The sequence below is a fragment of the Cebus imitator genome, unplaced genomic scaffold, assembly GCF_001604975.1.
Source record: "Cebus imitator isolate Cc_AM_T3 unplaced genomic scaffold, Cebus_imitator-1.0 Scaffold24, whole genome shotgun sequence".
NCBI lineage: Eukaryota > Metazoa > Chordata > Mammalia > Primates > Cebidae > Cebus > Cebus imitator.
Window position 1 is genome coordinate 9,378,200 of NW_016107339.1, and position 20,429 is coordinate 9,398,628.

The 20,429-nt window shown below is 51.3% G+C and overlaps 1 protein-coding gene across 3 annotated transcripts in view; it reads left to right on the plus strand.

The window, feature by feature from the left end:
- The first annotated feature begins 14,690 nt into the window (after positions 1–14,690).
- CPNE5 (copine 5) overlaps positions 14,691–20,429 on the plus strand; it is a 102,377-nt gene continuing 96,638 nt past the window's right edge. The window contains exon 1 of one of the 3 annotated variants that reach the window (XM_017522587.2): positions 14,691–15,420. In XM_017522587.2, the coding sequence (XP_017378076.1) occupies positions 15,326–15,420 (95 nt within the window). In that variant the 5' untranslated portion in view covers positions 14,691–15,325. The remainder of the gene's footprint in view (positions 15,421–20,429) is intronic. The other 2 variants (XM_017522584.2, XM_017522585.2) reach the window with 2 other exon arrangements.

A 20,429-nucleotide genomic window follows, 5' to 3' on the forward strand; every position in this document is an offset into this window, starting at 1 on the left:
AGGTTCCAATGGCCATTTTAATCCCAGTCATTTAAGTAGTATTGCAGAGATCGTATGTTCAAGATTTCACAGCATTGAAGACTTATGAATCTCCAGTGGACTTCCCCCTGTTGAAGAGCAATTCTAACTCAAAAAGGGCAGAACCAGAGAAAGAAGTTAAGCAATATGAATTGACATTTCTGAATAAGGAGTGTATTAGTCCGTTTTCACATTGCTGCAAAGACACTACCTGAGACTGGGTAATTTATAACCAAGAGAGGTTTAATTGACTTACAGTTCCACATGGCTAGGGAGACCTCAGGAAACTTACAATAATGGTGGAAGGCAAAAGAGAAGCAGCCACCTTCTTCACAGGGCGGCAGGAGAGAAAGCGAGCCCAGGGGAAACCGCCGTATTTAAACCATAAGATCTCGTGAGATCTCCCTTACTAACGTGAGAACAGCATGCAGAGGGAAAATGCCCCATGATCCAGTCACATCCCACCAGATCCCTCCCTTGACACAGAGGATTACAATTCGAGATGAGATTTGGGTGGGGACACAGAGCCAAACCATGTCAGGGGGATTACCTGTAAGCGAACCAGGTGGATGTGCTGAGAGACCTGCACCATCCCTGGAATTTGCAGAGGGCCCACCTGCACATTGTTATGGGACCAGCAGCAGTATGTCTTGTGGTGGTTGCTTCCTTAAGCTGGTAGCTCCTTGAAGAGGGGATTGCAACTTTAATATTTCTTAATACTCTGTAAATTTTGGGCATGGTGATTTACTTTATGGAATGATCAAACAAGGCTCTGTTCCCCAAGCCTTCCCTACCTTCAGCCTCTTTCTCTACCTTTCTCTTTTCTTACAATAGCGAAAAAGCAAAACCCAACAACAAACTATATAAATGACTTCGTAAATTCCCGGAGACGGTTTTTATATTCAAAGTAAAGTTCTACACTCTGGAAAAATAGAAATATATTTATTTCAGCCTGAACTGGGTGGAGATACTTGGATCTGCCTCTGAGAGCAAGGAATAGCACCTGTCCACTAAACTCCCAGAATCATAATCCTGAAAAATCTCCACTTTCATCCAGGGCACAGGGGTGGTGGAAACATATCATTGCTACTCTGAAGCAAAGACGGTTCTGCATGTCTTGGGAAGAGAGCCACACAGGCACAGTTCCTTGTTTTTGGAAAGTGACACCAGACACATGCCAAGGCAGTCACGTGGGCATATGTCAGCTTTCACAGAGGATATAACCTCAAAGAGTGAAGCTTGAATTGTTTCCCAATTTGTCATCCTGCCAATTAGTCACAGTTGTAGAAGTGTGTTTCCTTGTAAGGAGAGCTTGTCTAAAAGGAATCCTGCTTAACTCTTTGGTCATATGAGTGCCCACATCCTGTCAGGATTAGTACCATTGAGACAAGTCTCATAAAAGTGGGGTGTACTAGGGATAGCTCATTTTGTTACATCTTAGATCAAGGTGAGGGTGGCTTATCAGAAGGCAAGGGTAAGTTTAAAACTTGGATGGGGATTATTGAAGATAGGTATAGGGGACTATGGGGTGCTCATCAAGGCACAGGAGAGAGAAAGTTCTGCCGCTTCCCACGTGGAACAGGAAAGAGATTCTAGACGTTTGGAGAAGGCTTAAAGTTGGGACTAGATAAGCCAGTAGAAAAAGCTTTCAAACAGGTCTCCTGGGATGATGGATAAGAGAAGCTTGGCACCCAGACTATAAAGTATATGGCCCCAAGGGCCCTAGCCCAGGGCTTCTCACACTTGACCACACGTAGGAATCACTGAGGGAGCCTGTTAGGAAGCAGCTTCTGACTCAGCACTCAGCCAGAGAGTCTGCATTTTTCACAGCTCCCAGGAGACTGTGACTGCCGGTCCAGACACCACCCTTTGAGTAGTGAGATCCTAGAGGTCACATTTGTCCAACATGAAACTGGGGAGGGGGTTTTCCTAAGAGCAAGGGCAGTCAGGACCATGAGCTAATCTGCCTCCTGGAGCAGTGCTCTCCACCTCTTCCTGGTGGTCTTGGAAGAGGGAAGAGATTCAAAGCACAGGATGAGCTTTTACAGCAGCTGGCTTTGGCTACTAGGATTGAGCTTTATGAAAGCGTTCTGTTCCCACGGTAGTACAATGTGGACTTCAGACCCTGGTATGTGGCACTGAGATCACCTGTGTGAACATGCGAACACCAGGGCGGGTAAGATTGTGTGGTCAGTAGACATGACAGGAAATGCAGGGAAAAGAGCTCTGGAACCTGACTGGTGGGTTCAGATCCCAGCTTCACCATTTACCAGCAGCATGAACTTAAATTTCTTAATATCTCTGTGTTTTAGTTTCTTCCACTATAAAATAAGGATAATGGGCCTAACCTCAAGGGCTATTGTGATGATTAAATGAGCTAGAACAGGCATTTAAAACAGGAGCTAGCATTTAGAAAACACCCCAAAATGCTAGTTGTTATTACCAGTGGTCCTTGAAGCCACACACCTCTCCTGCCTCTTCATCTTGACGTATCCACAGCCTGACCTGTCTCAGCCTCTTGCCTCACAGCTTCTCCCTCCCACAGGGCTAAACTCTAAGAACAAGGACCTTGTCTTACTCCCCTCTGTGAGGCTTCCCAGCACCTTGTGTAGTGCTTTGAGGTTATTGCTGAATGAATCAAATAAAATGTTCTCCATCAGAAAAAGATTGAGATCCTCTTGTAGAAATAGCTGTACCCCAAATCTCCAAACCCAGGCCTCATCTGGTATGACAGCCAGGTCTTTCCACCAAGCTCTCTCGAAGTCCTCAGCCTCATGTATTTTTGGATGTGTCTCCAGAATATGTCAAAATAGCTTTCCCCACACAAACGATTGCTACCCCCAGATTCTCAAGCCAGTCAGAGCCGTCACTGGGGCCCCTTTTGGCACCATATTCTTGCAACATGTGGAGGAGGAAGCATTGAAAAGCATGCTGAAGCGGTGGAGTTTACTGCCTACAAAGAAGCACTTTGTGGTCTCAAGAGTCCTGCTGCCTGAAGAGTTACTACTTTTTAGGTAAATACCAAGATAGGGGGTCTTCCAGCAACACCCTTACAGACGAGAGAAGCAAAGCTCAGGGAATAAAACCTGTTAGGGTCTCACGCTAAGGTTGGCTTGGCCTAATTTGGAAATTGGGTTCCTGGTTCTTCCAAACTCAAAATCCTTAATTTCATCAGAAACCACGGATGGCCAGTTGTGGGCAAGGTTTACGGACGGAGGGATGTGAGGCCTTTGTGTGACCTTGGATGAATCACTTTACCTCTGGAACTTGGAGTGCTTATTCATTAAGGGAAGATTTGAACTAGCCCCCAGTTTTGGAATCTGGGTCATTCTGAGAAGATCCCTCCAGCTGCCAAGCTTCCATTTAGCATGGTATTTTGGAAATTTGCCACTAGAGGCCACTGTGAATACAGTTTAGCCTTGCAGCTTTTGCAAAAGGCAGAAGCCTGCGGGAGGCTTTCAGGAGTTACAAGACATGCCTGCTATTTCTTGGTTGTGGAAAGCCAGCAACTGCTCAGATTGCGAGAGGCTACAGTTGAGATGTCCACCTGGCACAGAATGAGGGTGTGAAAGTGCTCCGTTGGCACAGGCTGGCTGGCCCTGTTTTTTGTCTGCGGGACTAGATGGAGGAGCCCTCCATGCATGGGAAGGTTGGCCAAGCCCTGTGACCCAGTCCTGGTTCCATAACGTACCTTCTAAAGGACCACTTCCCTCTTGGCTACTTACTATTCTGCTTTACAGCTGAATTCATTCAGCAAGTAATTTTGGAGCCCCTCTTGTATACCCGGCACCAGCAAATATTTTCATAGAGTCAGAGAAAGTCAACGAAAAGGAACCTTAAAGAAAAGCAAAAAGTTATTGTCCCTTCTGGGTTTCATGGTCTGTGGATGTTGCTTGTGAATGTTTTTCTCTTAATCTCCAAAACCAGCCTCCGACGTTGGTATTATTATGCCCATTCCTGGATGAGCAAACTGAAGACCAAACGCAAGTAGCGCAAAGCCTTGTACAGACTGAATGAATGGAATAAAGGGCCAGGTCTTGCATGGTTAGTAAAAGGCAGGGCTGGGCCTTGAATATGGGGAATTTGAATCCCAAGTTCACCTCTTTTCCTGTGATCTCCACCTTTGACATACAAAGGAGGAAGATGGGGTGCAGGAAAAGAATAATCTGGTGGCAGGGCAGAGGTTAGAACCAAATCTCCTGCCTTACAGGCGGGCGGTGTCCAACTGACTTCTCTATCCTAGAGTGTCCCCAGGCCGAGCTGGCTGGCTGGCCCTAGCCTCAGCTGTCTCCAAGCTCCTTCCAAGCAGAGCCTGAGCCAGGCCTGTGGAGGCGCAGCAGGAGGGAGGGCACACAAATGACCCTCATCAGGATGTTTATTGGATCATAACTGTATTAGCCTCACCACTCAGCTAATCTCATAGAAATCACTTTCCTCTTTGTGAGGATCTGGCCACGGCCCCATTAAGAGCTTCTGCCCTGCATACCTGCAAGGAAGCTGTTGTGCAGCAGAAATAGTGGGGAGGAGAGAGAAGTCATATTCTACTTCCTCATTACATTGACAGGGGCAAGTGGGAATTTCACATTCACTGTGTAAGAAAGGCCTTCAAAGGGAAGGGAGTCCAAAGTTCATTATTTTGGGGGCAATATTTAGCCCTGAAGGAAATGTTCCCTTTGTGCTTCCCCTTTTGAAAGCATTTGTGATCTGTTTAAGATCAAATAAGAGAAGGGAGGGAATTTGTGTTTGGGGAACTCACGAGGTGCCAGGTACTTTCTCATATTATTCCACGAATCCACTCTGAAGAGCTGCGGACAGGGCATCACAGTGCCCATCTCATGGATGAGTCCATTTCATAGATGGAGGCGCCACATCCGCTGGCTGAGCCTTGGCAGGGCTGAGCTGGGAGTCTGCTCTCTCCCTCTGTTGCACTCTTAATTCACACAGGGATGGTTTCCCTACCATTCTTTTTTCCCTCCTCCCTCCAGCTGAAAAACTATGAAAACTGGTTTTCAAGCCAGGACGAGTCACTGTGTGACTTTAGTGACTTCCTTTTCCGAGCCTCCGTTTTTCCATCTGTAGAATGAGAGGGCCAGACTTCTCATTCTAACTCCATCTAGTTTAAACCTCTAAGATTTTATGATGGTATTTTTCTCCCAGGGAGCTCCAAGTACATCCTCATCTAATTGGAATCTCATACCAACTCTGGAAGGAACGGTAATATGGTTATATTATTATCCCCATTTTTAAGCTGGAGGAAGAGACCAGAGAACCTGGCACTCTGTTGCAAACCCCCCTCCCCCTGCTGAACAGCCAGCCCCTTCAGCAGGCCAGCTGCCTCCAAGGGGCTGTCAGCTCCCGAAGCCTGACACCTGAGCCTCATCGGGCTCCTGACAGAATTATCAGAGAACTGGGGAACAAATACTTCCCATAATCGGGCCAATGGTGCTTAGCCAGAGGTGGAGGAAGCAAGATGTGAAGTGTGTCTGATGAGCTCCTCTCCCAGTGTAGGGTCAGAACTAATAAAATGCAAGGAAATCACAGTGGGCTGCTGGAGATGCGAGCAGGCGAGCCCTGGGGGCAGGGCCACCAGGACTTAAGCTTCCACAAGAAGCCAGGCTTGTGGCATTTTCTGCACGTTTCAGTTACCTTTGGCAGCCAGGCAGGCAAATACAAGCAGCTTGGCATGAAAATGAATTTAGAGCTTAAAAGAAAAAAAGCGTTTCACCCTTGGTGCCTTCTCAGGCTGCCCCGGGGAGGTACAGCCAGGGGAGGCAGGTGCCAAGGAACAGTGGTGACCAAGAATCTCAGGGCTAGAGTGAAATGTCAGCCCCATTCCCCTCCCACACACTGGCCTCAGGGAGGGAGGGGCAGAGTCCCGCAGCCTGAGCCGACCCTCACAGCCGCTGGAGCAGGAGAGAAAGGAGAGGCCGCCCACGTGAAAATCAGCTGCTCCATCTCCCTCCCTCGATGCCAATCAGGAAGGCATCAAGTGCTGGGAGGCTGAGACTTCAGGGTGGACCTAGTTTGCTTTTAAGTGTCCGAAGAAATGTGAGGACTCATTTTCCATTTTCCAAGATGCTCAAACAAGAGGAAATGGGTTTACAATGAATGGAGAGAGAGAGAGAGTTCAGGAGGCCTAAGAGTAGACTGGCTGGCTGGGAGGGTGACGTACTTAAATGAAATTAAACCCAACACAAAGAAAGAGAAAGAGGCTGAGGCTGAGGCTGGGAAAGGCCAGGCTGTGGAGAACCAGGGTAAGAAGGCCCAGTCCCTGCCTCCAGGGCACATCCCCTGCCAAGGAAGAAAAGAGAAACAGATCCACCAAAGTTAAGTGTTTGGGTGTTCAGTGGAAAAAGAAACTCAGTAGGACTGGGAGAATCCAGGCTACCTTCTTGGAAGAGATGTTACCTGAAAGATGGGTAGGATTTGGTCCTGGCAGAGAGGAAATGGCAGGAGGAAAGGCCCAGGAGCAACCAAATGGGTCTGGTTCCAGCTGGATATGCCCGGTAGTGTGGGTGGGGCAGTGAAACGTCACTTTGTTCTTCCTTGTGCCAAATGACACAGATGGCACATCTCTGCTTATCAATCAACAGGAAGTCAAGGCAACCCATCCCCCCTTGAAGGAGCTGAGGTGAAGGAAGGAAGGATCCAGGAGACTGATTCTAATCAGCGTGCCTCCGAGCTCTTGGCTGTAATTGCTGCTTATGGGCAAAACAACCTTGGGTGAATTTCTTGCCTTCTCTAGGCCTCAGTTCCCAGATCTGTAAAATCTGGGTGAGTTGGATTCTCTTTTAAAGTCCTTTGCAGGACGGAGGCCTCTAATCCTGTGACTGACAATATTAAGCTAAATATTGGGTTAAATGTGTATGAGGGTAGGGGGTGGGGGAGGTTACACAATGGGATGTCTACTCTTGGACATAGTGAAGAGTGGAAGGGTCAAGGCCTGGGCACAGATCCCATGGTGCTGGGCTAGGCCCTGCAGACGTGCAAGGGGCTCAGATCTGGGCCTGGGCGGTGCGGAGGCTGAGGCTCTTAGACAGGCCCCTGAGCCAGGCCGGGGAGCAGAGGCACTGCCTAAAGGAACAAAGACAGCAGCTTTGGACATACATAGCTCGAAGTTTGCATCCTGTCTCTGCCACTGACCTGTGTGAACTTGATCAAATTAAATCACTGAACTACTTTGGGCCTTAATTTCCTTATCTGAAAGATGGAGCAAATCATTTCCTAGAACATAAACTCAAAATTCACGCAGTAACCCCATTGGATTGAGCTTCTGAGAAGACTGCTTCACCCTCATCTCTCTGTCTCTCCTGGTGAACTATGCACAGCACATGGTATAGAGGAATAGCGTTTTGTTAAGTCGGACAGTGAGCTTATTGTGAAGATTAAATATGTGGTGAAGGCCAGGCGTGGTGGCTCACACTTTTAATCCCAGCACTTTGGGAGGCAGAGGCAGGAGGACTGATTGAGGCTAAGAGTGTAAGACCAACCTGGGCACCATAGTGAGACTTTGTCTTTAAAACATTAAATTAATTTTTTTTTTTTTTGAGATGGAGTTTTGCTCTTGCCCAGACTGGAGTGCTATGGCACGATCTTGACTCTCTGCAACCTCCACCTCCCAGGTTCAAGCAATGGTCCTGCCTCAGCCTTCTGAGTAGCCGGGATTACAGGCACGTGCCACCATGCCCAGCTAATTTTTTTGTATTTTTAGTAGAGACGGGGTTTCGCTACATTGGCCAGGCTGGTCCTGAACTCCTGACCTCAGGCGATCCACCCACCTCGGTCTCCCAAAAGTGCTGGGATTACAGGTGTGAACCTCCGAACCTGGCCAACATTAAATTAAATTTTAAAAATAAAAAATAAATGTGTGATGGACATTAAATTCTTACATGTTTATTAGATGGTAGATCCTCAGTAAACACGTAAGAATCCCTTCCCTTCTCTGTGGTATTGGCCAAGGGGCCCAGAAAATCACAATGTGATTGTTGTCAAACAACAAGTGAACAGCTGAATTTATGACAGATGCTGAACGAATGTTTGCTGGGTGGGGGATAGATAAGATGTGTGTGGTGGGGGAGATTCAGGCCCTGTCTGAGACTCACACGTGGTCACCAGACTGACACGTGGAAGGAGTCAGTGTTTCGGAGGCCAACGGTGAACTTGGACTTAGTCATCTCACAAACTGGGCACCTACCATGTGTCAGGCCCTGCCCTAAGGGCTTGGGATGCAGCAGTGAACAAGACAAAGTCCTTGCCTGCAGAAAGCTTCTATCCTAGTAGGGGAAACAGACAAGGATCATGCTATAAAGAAAAATAAAGGAACCTAAGGGGAATGAGACCAACAAGGTTCTATGTTGGGTAGAGTGGCCAGGAAAGCCTCCTCAAGGAGGGGTCATTGAGGCAGAGACCTGAGAGGCCCGAGGGACCCAGGGGAGAGTGCTCCAGGCTGAGAGAGTAGCAAGTAGAAAGACCCTGAGACAGGTGCCCACAGGGCCAGTGAGGGGCCAGTGTGGCTGGAGTGGAGTCAGTAGAGGGAAAGAGCAGATGAAGTCAGAGAGGTCACGGGGCAGACTAGGGACCAGAGCCCAAAGCTCAGTAAGTCCTTTCCCACAGAGTGAGATGGGAGCCAGGGGAGGGTCTTAAGCAGAGGAGCGACACGGCCTGACCTTGGTTTAAAGTGGGTCCCCTGGTTGCTGTGAAGGTTCTGGTCTCTAGACTAAGGGCAGGGGGCCTCGCTCACTTGGAAAAGCAGGAGTGGCTGGAAGGAAGAGGAGGGCAAGAGAAGTGAGCAGCGAGCCGGAGCCCACCAGGTTGCAGACAGATGCCAGGGCCGGGCAGGGTGGAGGGGTGGATCCTGAGGGCAGAAAGGGCTACTGGGCTGGCAGCTGCAGGGCCTGGGGGCTTCTTCCCCAAATGGAACTTGGACTGAGCTAGCCGGCGCCGTGACACGGGGTGAGGTGGAAGGGAGGGGCAGCATGGGCTCTGGCTGGGATGGGGGGACATTAAGCAGGGAGGCTGCCCTCTTCCAGCAGGAATGAGGGACTGGCGACATGGAGAGTCCCATGGCTGGCTTCTTGCCTCTTCCTCTACCCCAACAGAACATAGTCTCTTGCCACGCCTTTGGAGACAGGTCCTCATTGCTCTTGGGTACCTGGCCTCACTGTTATTCATGGAGCTTCTTTTCAAGGGAAGTCAGATGACCTTGAGTCTGTCACTCCCCCTCTTTAAGCTTTTCAGTAAAAGAAGGGGTTTAACCTGGATGGTCTCCAACCAAGCCCCTTCTAGGATTTCTATTAGTGGATGGAATCAGACACTGCATCTCCCCTGCCTCTGTACTGCTGTGACGGTTTCAAGTTCCCGCCATGCCCTGTCTTTCCTTCTCTCCCTGGGGCTGCCATGAATAGTGGCACAGGGTGTTTAGCGCACAAGGGCACCTAGCCGAGGGCGAAAGTGGGGGCTCAATCCAGCCCACATTCTGCCCAGCAAACCGTGTGCCCTGCCTCACTTAAAGTTGTATTTACCCAGAGTAAAGAATCCTTTTTCTAGTTTGTTCTAGATGCAGTATGGGCAGCCCCACTTGCCTGTTCCATGCATAAGCTAGCTTCAGCTCTTCTGTGCCCTCTTCTCTCACCATCCCCAGCCTCACACAGGGGAGAGGAGGGCAGCATTTACAAGTAGGGCTTCGGGAGGGGTGAGGGGACAGCAGCTGTCTCTTCTGTGAGGAGCTCTGCCTCCCAAGGCCGGTGGTGCTTTTCCTCTCCTTATCAATGCTGTGAGTTGCCTCTCAAAATTGCTCTGCCGTCATTAACACCGTGGATTAGGTCAGAAGAGAGCGTGTTTGCAGTCTTGGATGGCAAAGGCAAAACGCTGATGCCGGTTATTCCAGATCTTCTGGGCATGGCCCATTCCGTGCTTGACGTTCTTAATCAGAGGGACAAGCGGTAGTTACGTGGTGGGTGGGCCGGGGCCATGGTTGTTTCTAATCTGGCTGCCAGGCACAGACAGCACGTCTGCAGCACCTGCCAGTTCACCCACTGGCTTGCCTGGACATCACAAGTGACCGGGGTTACTCGGCCCTGACACATCTCTCAAAGGAGAAACAACTCCTCCAGTGGCAGCATCTGCGGGGCTGCCTTTGAACCATCAGCAATTCATCTGAGCAAGGGCTGGGAGCATTTTTCCCCTGGGCCTGATCAGCAAGTTTGTTGTTGTTGTTGTTGTAGTTGCTGTTGTTTGAGACGGAGTCTCGCCCTGTCGCCCAGGCTGGAGTACACTGGCGCAATCTCGGCTCACTGCAACCTCTGCCTCCCAGGTTCAAGCGATTCTCCTTGAATTCAGCCTCCTGAGTACCTGGGATTACAGGCCCGTGCCACCATGCCTGGCTAAATTTTTTTTGTATTTTTAGTAGAGATGCGATTTCCCCATGTTGGCCAGGTTGGCCTCAAACTCCTGACCTCAGGTGATTCGCCCAGCTCAGCCTCCTAAAGTGCTGGGATTACAGATGTGAGGCACTGCGCCCAGCTCCTGATCAGTGTTTTATGTTCTAGTTGGCCATGCAGCGGGAGGGTGTCCTTCAGACCACCCCTCCTCCAGTGTCCCCTTCTGAAAAGCCTCTGTGTCCAGCGGAAGCTGTGGCCTTCCATCATGGCCCCTTGCCTCCTGGCCTCATATTCTACCTCCACCACCAACTCTGACGCTGTGCTCCAGTCACACTACAGTCCCCTACCCTAGGTCTCTGGCCCTTCCTTATGCTAGTCCCATGCCAGGAATGCCCGTGCAGCTTTGTCCTCCAGGCAGAAGTTCACCATCTATAGCAGCCATTGCCTTGCCAGTGCCCACTGCAGCCCCTCCCTTTTCCCACTTCAGTGTGCTCCAGTCCCACGCCCGACTGCATTTCTTTGCCTAAGGCTTTCTCTGGCTTCTGGAACTTGCATTGCCTCTCGGTGCTGGTTAGGCCAGAAGTGCCAGGAAATTAATACCTTTCAGAAGCAGCCCTCAGCCACTGAGCCAATGACTGGCAGAAGTTGGTATCAACATATCCCAGGCTGGGTGGCTCATGCCTATAATCCCAGCACTTTGGGAGGCCAAGGCGGATGGTTCGCCTGAGGTCAGGAGTTCTAGACCAGCCTGACCAACATGGTAAAACCCTGACTCTACTAAAATATGAAAGTTAGCCAGGCTTAGTGCTGTGTACCTGTAATCCCAGCTACTCAGGAGGCTGAGGCAGGAGAATCGCTTCAACCTGGGAGGCAGAGGTGGCAGTGAGCTGAGATTGCACCATTGCGCTCCAGCCTGGGCAACAGAACGAGATTCCGTCTCGAAAAAACAAAACAAATGAAAACAAAACAAAACACATATCCTAGCTTCCTCACCCCTCTGTCACCCTAAGTTTGAAGGGCGCTCTATGATCACCCAGAGCTCTGCAGCAAGACCATACCTTCGTTGCATGTAGCGATGACTGGCTTGATAAAGCACCTTTTATTGTCTACCTTCCCTTTCCTGTCTCACCCCTGCCCACAGAATGGATTAATGACCTTGTGAAAGGCATTACCTCTAAGCTAGGCCCCTTTCTGCCCTTCTGCCTTCCACCACGTGAGGACACAGTGTGTACTCCTCTGGAGGACACAGCGACAAGGACCATCTTGGAAGCAGAGACCTGGCCTTCACCAGACACCTTACCTGCTGGCACCTTGATCTTGAACTTCTCAGCCTTTAGAACTATGTGAAATACATTTGTACTATTTATAAATTACCCAGGCTGAAGTATTGTGTTATAGCAGCAGGAACAGCCCAAGACACCTCCCAAATATACTACTCACATACAAATCTTTGTCTCAGGGTTTGCTTCTAGGTGAAACAAACTTCTAAGACATCACCTCAATCTCAATGTTCATCTCAGCATCACTTCCTTTTTGCATTTTGCCCTGACCCTCCCTTCTTCCCATTCCTGGGGCAGAACTGTTGTCACTCTTCTCTCTTCCCACAGCCCTTTTAACTTACTTATTTTGAGACAGAGTCTCGTTCTGTCACCCAGGCTGGAGTGCAGTGGCATGATCTTGGCTCACTGCAACCTCTGCCTCCCAGGTTCAAGCAATTCTGCCTCAGCCTCCTGAGTTGCTGGGATTACAGGTGCCTGCCACCATGCCTGGCTAATTTTTTTGTATTTTTGGTAGAGACGGGGTTTCACTATGTTGGCCAGGCTGGTCTCGAACTCCTGACCTCAAGTGATCCTCCTGCCCCAGCCTCCCAAAGTGCTGGGATTACAGACACGAGCCATCGCACCCGGCCTCCCAGAGCACTTTCTACCTACCTCAACAGCATTCTTCATACTGCACTGTGGTTTATCTGTCTGCATATCCTGGGGCCCCCACTAGCCTGGGAACTCTTTGGTGATAGATATTATGTATTTGCCTTTGTATTCTCTGAGCCTAGGACTGCACCTAGCACACAGCACGTGCCATATATATATATATATATATATATATATATATATTTCTTTTTTTTTCTTTTTTTTCTTCTTTGCCAAATAGCCAGCAGTGAAAGGGCAATAACTAAAAGGGAATGGAGTGACACAGACAAGTGCCTACATTTTTCTAGAAAGAGACCCTGGAACTGCTACTCCAAATGCTGTCACTTTGCAAGGTTACCGGGTAGAACTTCAATCTTACGACTCACCTGCTCAACAACCTGCAATGGCTCCCTATTGTTGCTATTCCCAACAAGGCCTCATTTCACAGATGGCTTTCCATCGTCTGGCCCTATCCTAAGCGAGAGTGAAGCCTCTCGCTCAGAGTCAGGCTTTGATCTCAGGTACCTTGTTTCACATTCTCACTCTGCCAGTCCCCAGCTGGGTGATGATGAGTAAGTTACTTAGCCTCTCTGGGCACTGACTTCCTTACTTATTAAATGTAGATGATATTAGGTTGGTGCAAAGTAACTGCAGTTTTTCCCATTAAAAGTAATAATATCTCACTCACACAATTATTTTGAGAATTTAAAATCATGAGCGGTCCCTGTGAATATGCTACAAATCACTGATTTGTACGGTTTAAAATGGTAATTTTATAGTATATGACTAATATTTCAAAATATATATATATAAGCATGATGTCTGGTCCAGATCTTTGAAAATGAAATGATGCTAATTATTGTTATGAACAAAGTTTCCTAAGGGCCCTAGCACTGGGCCAGGCACACAGTAGGTGCTCAGCAAATACTCATGCAATGAATAGAGAACATATTCCACAAGTATGCTTTGAGCATTGTCTATGCCAGGTGTGTGGGGGATGGGGAACACAGAGATTCCGAGTTCAGTTTTGCATCCTCAGAAAGGGAGGAAAGAATTATCCTCTGTGGAGTGGGGCCTCCTGACCCAGCTGTGCCTGGCTGTTCAGGGGAATTACAGCTTCTGCCCCTTGCTGCTTGTTTCAGGAGGCAGAACCGAGTCCAGCTGATTCTGAGCCATGGGTAAATTGTCCCAGGCGGAGGAATGTGTTCTTGTATTTATCTCTGACTGACAGTATCTGATGTTCTGGGAATTGACTTCAAACAGAATCCGGAGGAGCCCCTTATCGTCCAGCCGCCACAGGCAAGGCCCAGAGGGCGCAGCTCCGCCCAGCCCAGCACCAGGTTTTTGGCTTCCCCACCCGCCCGAGGCACAGCGGCTTCGATGTGCCAGGCGGTGGGTAAGGAAGTGGAGGCTCTAGCTCGGCACAGCTTAGGCTGAGGCTGAGGAGGGGCTAGTCAAGTCTACGTGTGCAGTCTCACTCAGGGAGACGCCTCTGCCCTGCAACCTCAGGCCCGGAAGGGCAAGGCTGGGCTAGGGTTGGGGGTCGCGGGGGGCTTGGCTGGGAAGAGGACTACAGGAGTGGTGTCCCAACTCTCCCCTCGCTCCCCAGGCACACAGCACGCCCCTACTTGGTGCTGGTTGCAGAGAAACCCAGGGAGCTCGGGCCGATCTCCCAGTCTGGTTGCCAACAGACTGGGTGGCAGGAGCTTCTAGACCCGGAGGCTGGCTCAGTCGGGTGGTCACGACGGGCGGGGGAGTGGAAGGGCGCTGGCGCGTGGTTTCGGCAGCCGACTTGGCGAGGCCACGGCTGGCGGGAACCACAGGATGGGGGAGGCGCCCATGCACGAACCTACATGAGCCACTGGGAAACCGAGGTGGTCCCTCCTGGCACTGGGGTCCCCCACACACTTCCCCAGGAGATGTAGGATCTGTTTCTGGACTGAGACCTGCCCCCGAGTTGGGCACACACTTAGCAGAGATTCTCCTTCCCAAACCCCTGGGAGGGGATCTTTTAGGCACACCTCCCTCCAATTTATGCCCCCTCTCCGCCCTGCATGGACCCTTCTCAAACAGGCGCCCCTTGGTTCCCATAACCCTCTCCCTCCCCAAGGATGGAGACCCCTGATGCGAGATACGGGTGGGGAGTGGGGGCGGGCGCACAGGAAGACGCGCGCGACCAGGACCACCTCCTGCTGTCACCCGCCGCGTCCCCAGCATCTGGACCGCGTCCCCCTGCCCGCCACGCGCACACACACACACGCGCGCGAACACACACACAGGCTCACACTCACCCAGCGCGCAGACCCCGCCCGCGGCCCCGCCCCGGCCCCTGCGGGCGCCCCCTCTGGCGCTCCCGGGTGGCGGGAGGCTGCGGCTTCGGGCAGATTTGATTTTCCCGCAGCCGGGGCGCCCCAGAGCCGAAGCCCGAGCTGAGGAGGTGGCTCTGGCAGCCGCGTTCCAGCCCGGTAGCCGCTGGCGCCGAGACCCAGGGAGAGGCGGCGCAGCCCGGGCGCTCCGGGCTCCGCGCTGCCCGCGCCCCGCCACCCCCGCCGCCAGCGCCCCATCCGGCGCCTTCCACCCCCCACGCCCCTCTCCCTGTCTCCTGCATCCCCCTCTACCCCTGCCTACACACGCGCGTCCCTCTCCCGCTGCCCCTCTCCACGACTCCGTGCTTCCCTCCCGGCGACCTCTCCCCGCGCCCCTCTCCCCGCGCCTCTCTCCCAGTGCCCCTCTCCGCCTTCCCCGCTGTGCCCCCTCTCCCTGGGCTCCTCGCCCTTCCCCGCCGGGCCCCTAGCCTCCTCGCGGCGTCACCCGAGCCCCCTCCTCGATCCGCGGCCCCCGCTCCCTCCGCCCTCTTCCCTCTCTCACTTCCCACGCCCCCACTTCGCGCTCCTCTCTCCTCCCCTTGCCGCCCAGCCCTGGCTCTGGAGTTGGGGGAGAGCCCAGGGCTCCAGTCGCTCCGGAGGAGGCTTGAATCGCGCAGGGATTGACAAATTTGGGGTGGGGGTGCGGTGGGCGATGGAGCAGCCTGAGGACATGGCGTCGCTGAGCGAGTTCGACTCCTTGGCGGGCAGCATCCCGGCCACCAAGGTGGAGATCACCGTGTCCTGCAGGTGAGCCTCCCGCTGGCCGGGTCCCCTTGCCCCGGCCCTGGACGCAGAGCCCCGCGGCCCCTGCCGCTTCGATCCTAAACCTCCGCGTGCCCCCTTCCCAGAGTGTCCTGGTCTCCAGGACGCGCCCCAGCTGATCTGCCAAGAGCCCCTGTCCAGCTGTGGGTGGCGACCGCAGAATAGGAAGCCAGGCTGGGGTCACATCCCAGAAAGTTTGCGCTCCAGGCTGTTGCTTCGAGGTGATATGAAGACACAAGAACAGGGGTCCAGGCACCAAAGTGGGGAGAGGGAGTTGGTAAAAGGCTATACTACAGTCCCTGCTCAAGCTGTCTCTGATCACCCCATCCCCAAATCACGAAGTGAGCGATTTGCCCCCATCCCTCCCAGGCTTGTCCAGCCTCTCCCTTCTGTGCCCTCCTCTCTTCTCTCTTTGCCTCTTCTTTGCCCCAGCATCCTGATCCTTCACTCCTCACTCTCCTCCTACCCCACCGTCATAGAGCCCAGGATTTTAAAGCCTTCCTTCATTTCCAACAACAACGAAATCGACTCCTGGAAAAGGATCAGATTGACTCATTCATACTGAGGTGTGGATACATGATAACAACTTAAAGTGGCACCATTAAAAAAATAACTTGGGTCAAAAATCTTAAGCCAAAGGAATAGAACACTGTGAAATTGTAGAATCCAACAGAGAAGGAGGGGGAATATTTTTTGGGGCTACCACGCCCCAATCTTTATTCATGTCACACAGTGTTTAGGGGTAGCTTCTCTGTCTAAGAGCTGGGTCTGCCCCAGGTTCTCCTAGCTAAGGGAAGCTTGCCCCAGGCAGTAAGAGGGTACAGGTGGCAAGGGGGGATTTTACCCTAGTGCAGCATCACCCACTTTGAGGTTCCCCCACAGATGCCATGCCCCCTGCCCCAAATAACCAACCTCATTTCTGGAGCCCTTACTGTGCCCTTGTTCCAAATCACCCATCTCATCCTCTTCCAGGTGGTTATTTGGTCAGACCCTTCCTGAGAGGTGACCCTGTGGCCCCCCAAGCCCTGTATTACAAAGTTGTGGGATTGGTGAGGTGTCGGTAGAGCCAGAGAGGCTGGGCAGGGACTTGAAAGAGGGAGGGATTCAGGGCGACTTTCTCTTGAAGACTTGGGAGTAAGTGGGAGTGAAAGCGGCCTGGGGTCTTGTTGCATGTAGCTGCCCCCCTGAGCCGGGCCCTCTGAGGGCTCCTGTGATAGCCCGGAGGTCCCACACACCATGTTGTCAGGATAATCTCCCAGCGCCATTTGCATCTTGTCATTACTCTGCTGGGAGCTTCCTGATGACCCATTAGTTCCAGTCTCACCTCCTCAGCCATCAGAAGCAATATGGCCTCCCTTCCCTTCTCCTGCATGCACGTCCCTGCGCCTGGCACTCCCTCCCAGCCTTCAATCATGCCTGTTGTCTTTAGTTGTCTTGGGGTCCTTCCCACCTCCAAGCCTCTGAACAGGTCATTCCCCATCCAGATTCCACTCCTTCTTTATCTCTGCAAGTTCATGACCCCCTGCTCCTGAAAAGCCTGGCCTCATGCTCCCCACTTCTAGGCATCCTCTCACCCAGGAGACACACAGCTGAAATCACTGTCTTCATGTCTGCCGGGTCCTGGGTACTCAGCCTGGGCCACAGGGTCACTCACATACTGAGGATGAAACCTCTTGAGACATCTCAGGTGTGTAGATGTCCTCCCTCCCCTCTCAAAGCAACTGTGTAAGCATTTGAGGGCAGGGATTCCCACCCCGAGTCAGACCCACACACCCTCTACTCCAGTGGAGAGGAAAGGAGATGAAGGGCAGATATAGCGGCTTTGGAGTCAGACACCTTGAAATAGAATCTCTGCTTCACCACTTTGGGCAAACTTGAAGCCTCAGTTTCCCCCACCTGTCAGGTACAAACAATAAGCAGCTTGTACTCACAAAAAAAACTGTTCACCAAGGTAGCTCATGTGCTTGGAACAGTGCCTGCCACTTGCCAAATACCGTAAGAGGAATTAACTTGCAGGAGTGGAGGAGCATGAGGCACCTAGCGTGCTACTTTGCACATGCTTGGCATACAGTAGGTGCTCAATAAGCTACAATGGTCACCCTAAGGCAGCAGCATCTGGTCCCTCAGGACTCAAACCCTCTTGCATAAGAGGCCTTCCTGGGGGATGTGGCTCTGGGGCTGACCCTGGGTCAGTTCCCTCTCAGAGGACATGATCCATGAGCTGAGGAAGGCCTGACTTAGGCCCTGCTCATGTTCTCCAGAAAGCCAGAGGCGGGGGGAGTGGGTTTGGTGGGGAGGGATGAGGAGGGAGCAGTCACTTAGAACAGAAGGGAGGTGAGAAAACAGGCTGGGTGGCCTTGAAATTGTAGATGCATCTCTTTGCCTTAGCCAGGCCCAACTATTCAGGTTCTAGAACAGAGAGAGAGAGAGGAGGAGGAGGAAAAGGAGGAGGAGAGGAGCACAGGGAGGAGGGAGAGACGCAAACAGTGGCTTTCTCCAGCATAGTCTTCACTCCATGGTCACCAGTTAGAGTCAAGTTGTTCCCCACTGCACCCAGTGCTCAGCAATGTCTGGGCTGAGGAGAGGAGGCTACGGCATGCCCTACCCTGGGCATCTAAGAGGCACCTGCTGGTGGGCACAGAACAGTGGGGCAGGCAGAGGGGCTGGCAAGTGAGAACTCCAGAGGGTCTCAGGATGGGCAGCTGGGGTAGAGGGGCCAATGCTTCAGGGAAGATTATGAGTTGCCGCCTCTGGCTCCCAGAAACACTTGTTTCCACTTGCCTTTCACCTCACGAGGGGGCCTACCACTCCCTGCAGCCCCAGGACCCTTCTGCTCTGTGCCTAGTGGGGGATCTGACATGCTCATCCTAGGGCTCAGCTAGCTAAGCAAAGCTGCCTGGCAGAGGGGCACATCTGAGTCAGAGCACAGGGCCACCGTGGGGCCGAATCTCTGCTGAAGGCAAATGACACTGTGGGATGGACAGGTTCAGGCCCCTGCTTCAGGCAGAGTATACTATGCTCCCAAGCAATTATTTTTACTGGCTATGGTAAACTCAGGGCCCAAGATTAGAAAGCCTTTGGTTATTTGGCACAATGGTTATGAATGTGATCTCTGGCATCTGTCTCCTTGGTTTCAAATCCCAGCTCTGTTCCTGACTTTGGGTAAGCTATTTAACCGATCTGTGCCTCAGTTTCCTCATCTGTAAAGGAAGTATAATGATCCTTATCCATTATGAAGCTTAAATGACCTAATTCATGAATAGTGGTTGATGTTGGTGCTTATTTGACACCTGGAAGTTAATAAAAATCTGCCTCTATAACTGGATCCCAGGGTCCGCGTGTGTCCTGATCAATCTAGAGATTCTTTTTTTTTTTTTTTTTTGAGACGGAGTTTTTGCTCTGTTGCCCAGGCTGGAATGCTACAGTGCAATGGCGTGATCTTAGCTCATTGCAACGTCTGCCTTTGGGGTTCAAGCAATTCTCCTGCCTTAGCTGGGATTACAGGTGCCTGCCTCCACACAGGGCTAATTTTTATATTTTTATTAGAGACAAGGTTTCACCACGTTGGCCAGGCTGGTCTCAAACTCTTGACCTCAGGCGATCCACCCGCCTCGGCCTCCCAAAGTGCTAGGATTACAGGCACACGCCACTGTGCCCGGCTGATCTGGAGATTCTTAAGGGTTGTTTTGGGACTGAGTAGGGCAGATGGTTTGTGGAACTAGATAGCAGTAGACATTGTAACAAATGTGACTTTAAAGACTCTCCTTCCTTCAGGCAAGAGCTCTTCCTTCCTCTGATGGCCTGTTCTAGACCCTTCCTGACTCTGTGAGCCACCCTGCAGAACAAAACTTACCTGTCCTATGTTCCATTCTCCAAAGGCCCCACTATTTTTCAGGTCTCTATGCAGGGATCTGGCCCAGCATGTTGGTTAGAAAGAATGATTTGCATTTTTTACATAACAGGAAACCTTTGCACTTGCGCAGGGTCCTGCTGGAGAAGCGATGCACAGTTCCACAGGGTGGGTTCCCAAGATCCAGGGAAGATGGGGTGGGACCAGTCTGGAAGCAGCCAATCGCTTGGTCCTGCTGGCTGCCCTCTTCCCACCAGCTGGTATGGGGCTGGTGGGCAGTTGTTCTGCCCCAGAGATATTGCCTTCAGCTCTCTGTTTGGGTTGGCGTTTTGCTGCCAAGACGCAGCCCAGCTCAGGAGCTGTGCCCTGGGCCTCTCAGAAGGGGTGTGAACAGCTCTGAGTGCTCTCTTCTGACAGGCAGGGAGAGGGTGGTTTGGGGGAGGGAGGAGCCTGGAGGAGGGCGGCAGCTGTCAAAGCCAGTGCTAGGAAAAGATGTCCATTTAACCATTGAATACACCAAGGTACTCAGGTCAGTGGAGCTAGGGGAATAAACAGTGGTATTTACTGAGTGCCTACTGCATGCTAGGCACTTTACATCCGTATTAGGATGAACCATGTACAATTCCTATACTCAACTTTTTTTTTTTTTATTAGACAGAATCTTAGTCACCCGGGCTGAAGTGCAGTGGCATGATCTCAGTTCACTGCAACCTCTGCCTCCCAGGTTCAAGTGATTCTCCTGCCTTAGCCTCCCAAGTACCTGGGATTACAGGCATGCACCATCATGCCAGGCTAATTTTTGTATTTTTACTGGAGATGGGGTTTCACCATGTGGCCAGGCTGGTCTCAAACTGCTGACCTGAGGTGATCCGCCCACTTTGGCCTCCCAAAGTGCTGGGATTATAGGCATGAGCCACCACACCCACCCAGCCCATCTGTTTTTAACCTATTCAAATAAATAACACTTTTTCTTTTTCTTGTATTTTTTTTCTTTCTTTCTTTTCTTTCTTTCTTTCTTTCTTTCTTTCTTTCTTTCTTTCTTTCCTTCTTTCTTTTTCTTTCTTTCTTTTTCTTTCTTTCTTTCTTTTCTTTCTTTCCTCCTTTTTCTCTCTCTCTCTTTCCTTCCTTCCTTTTTTTTTTTTTT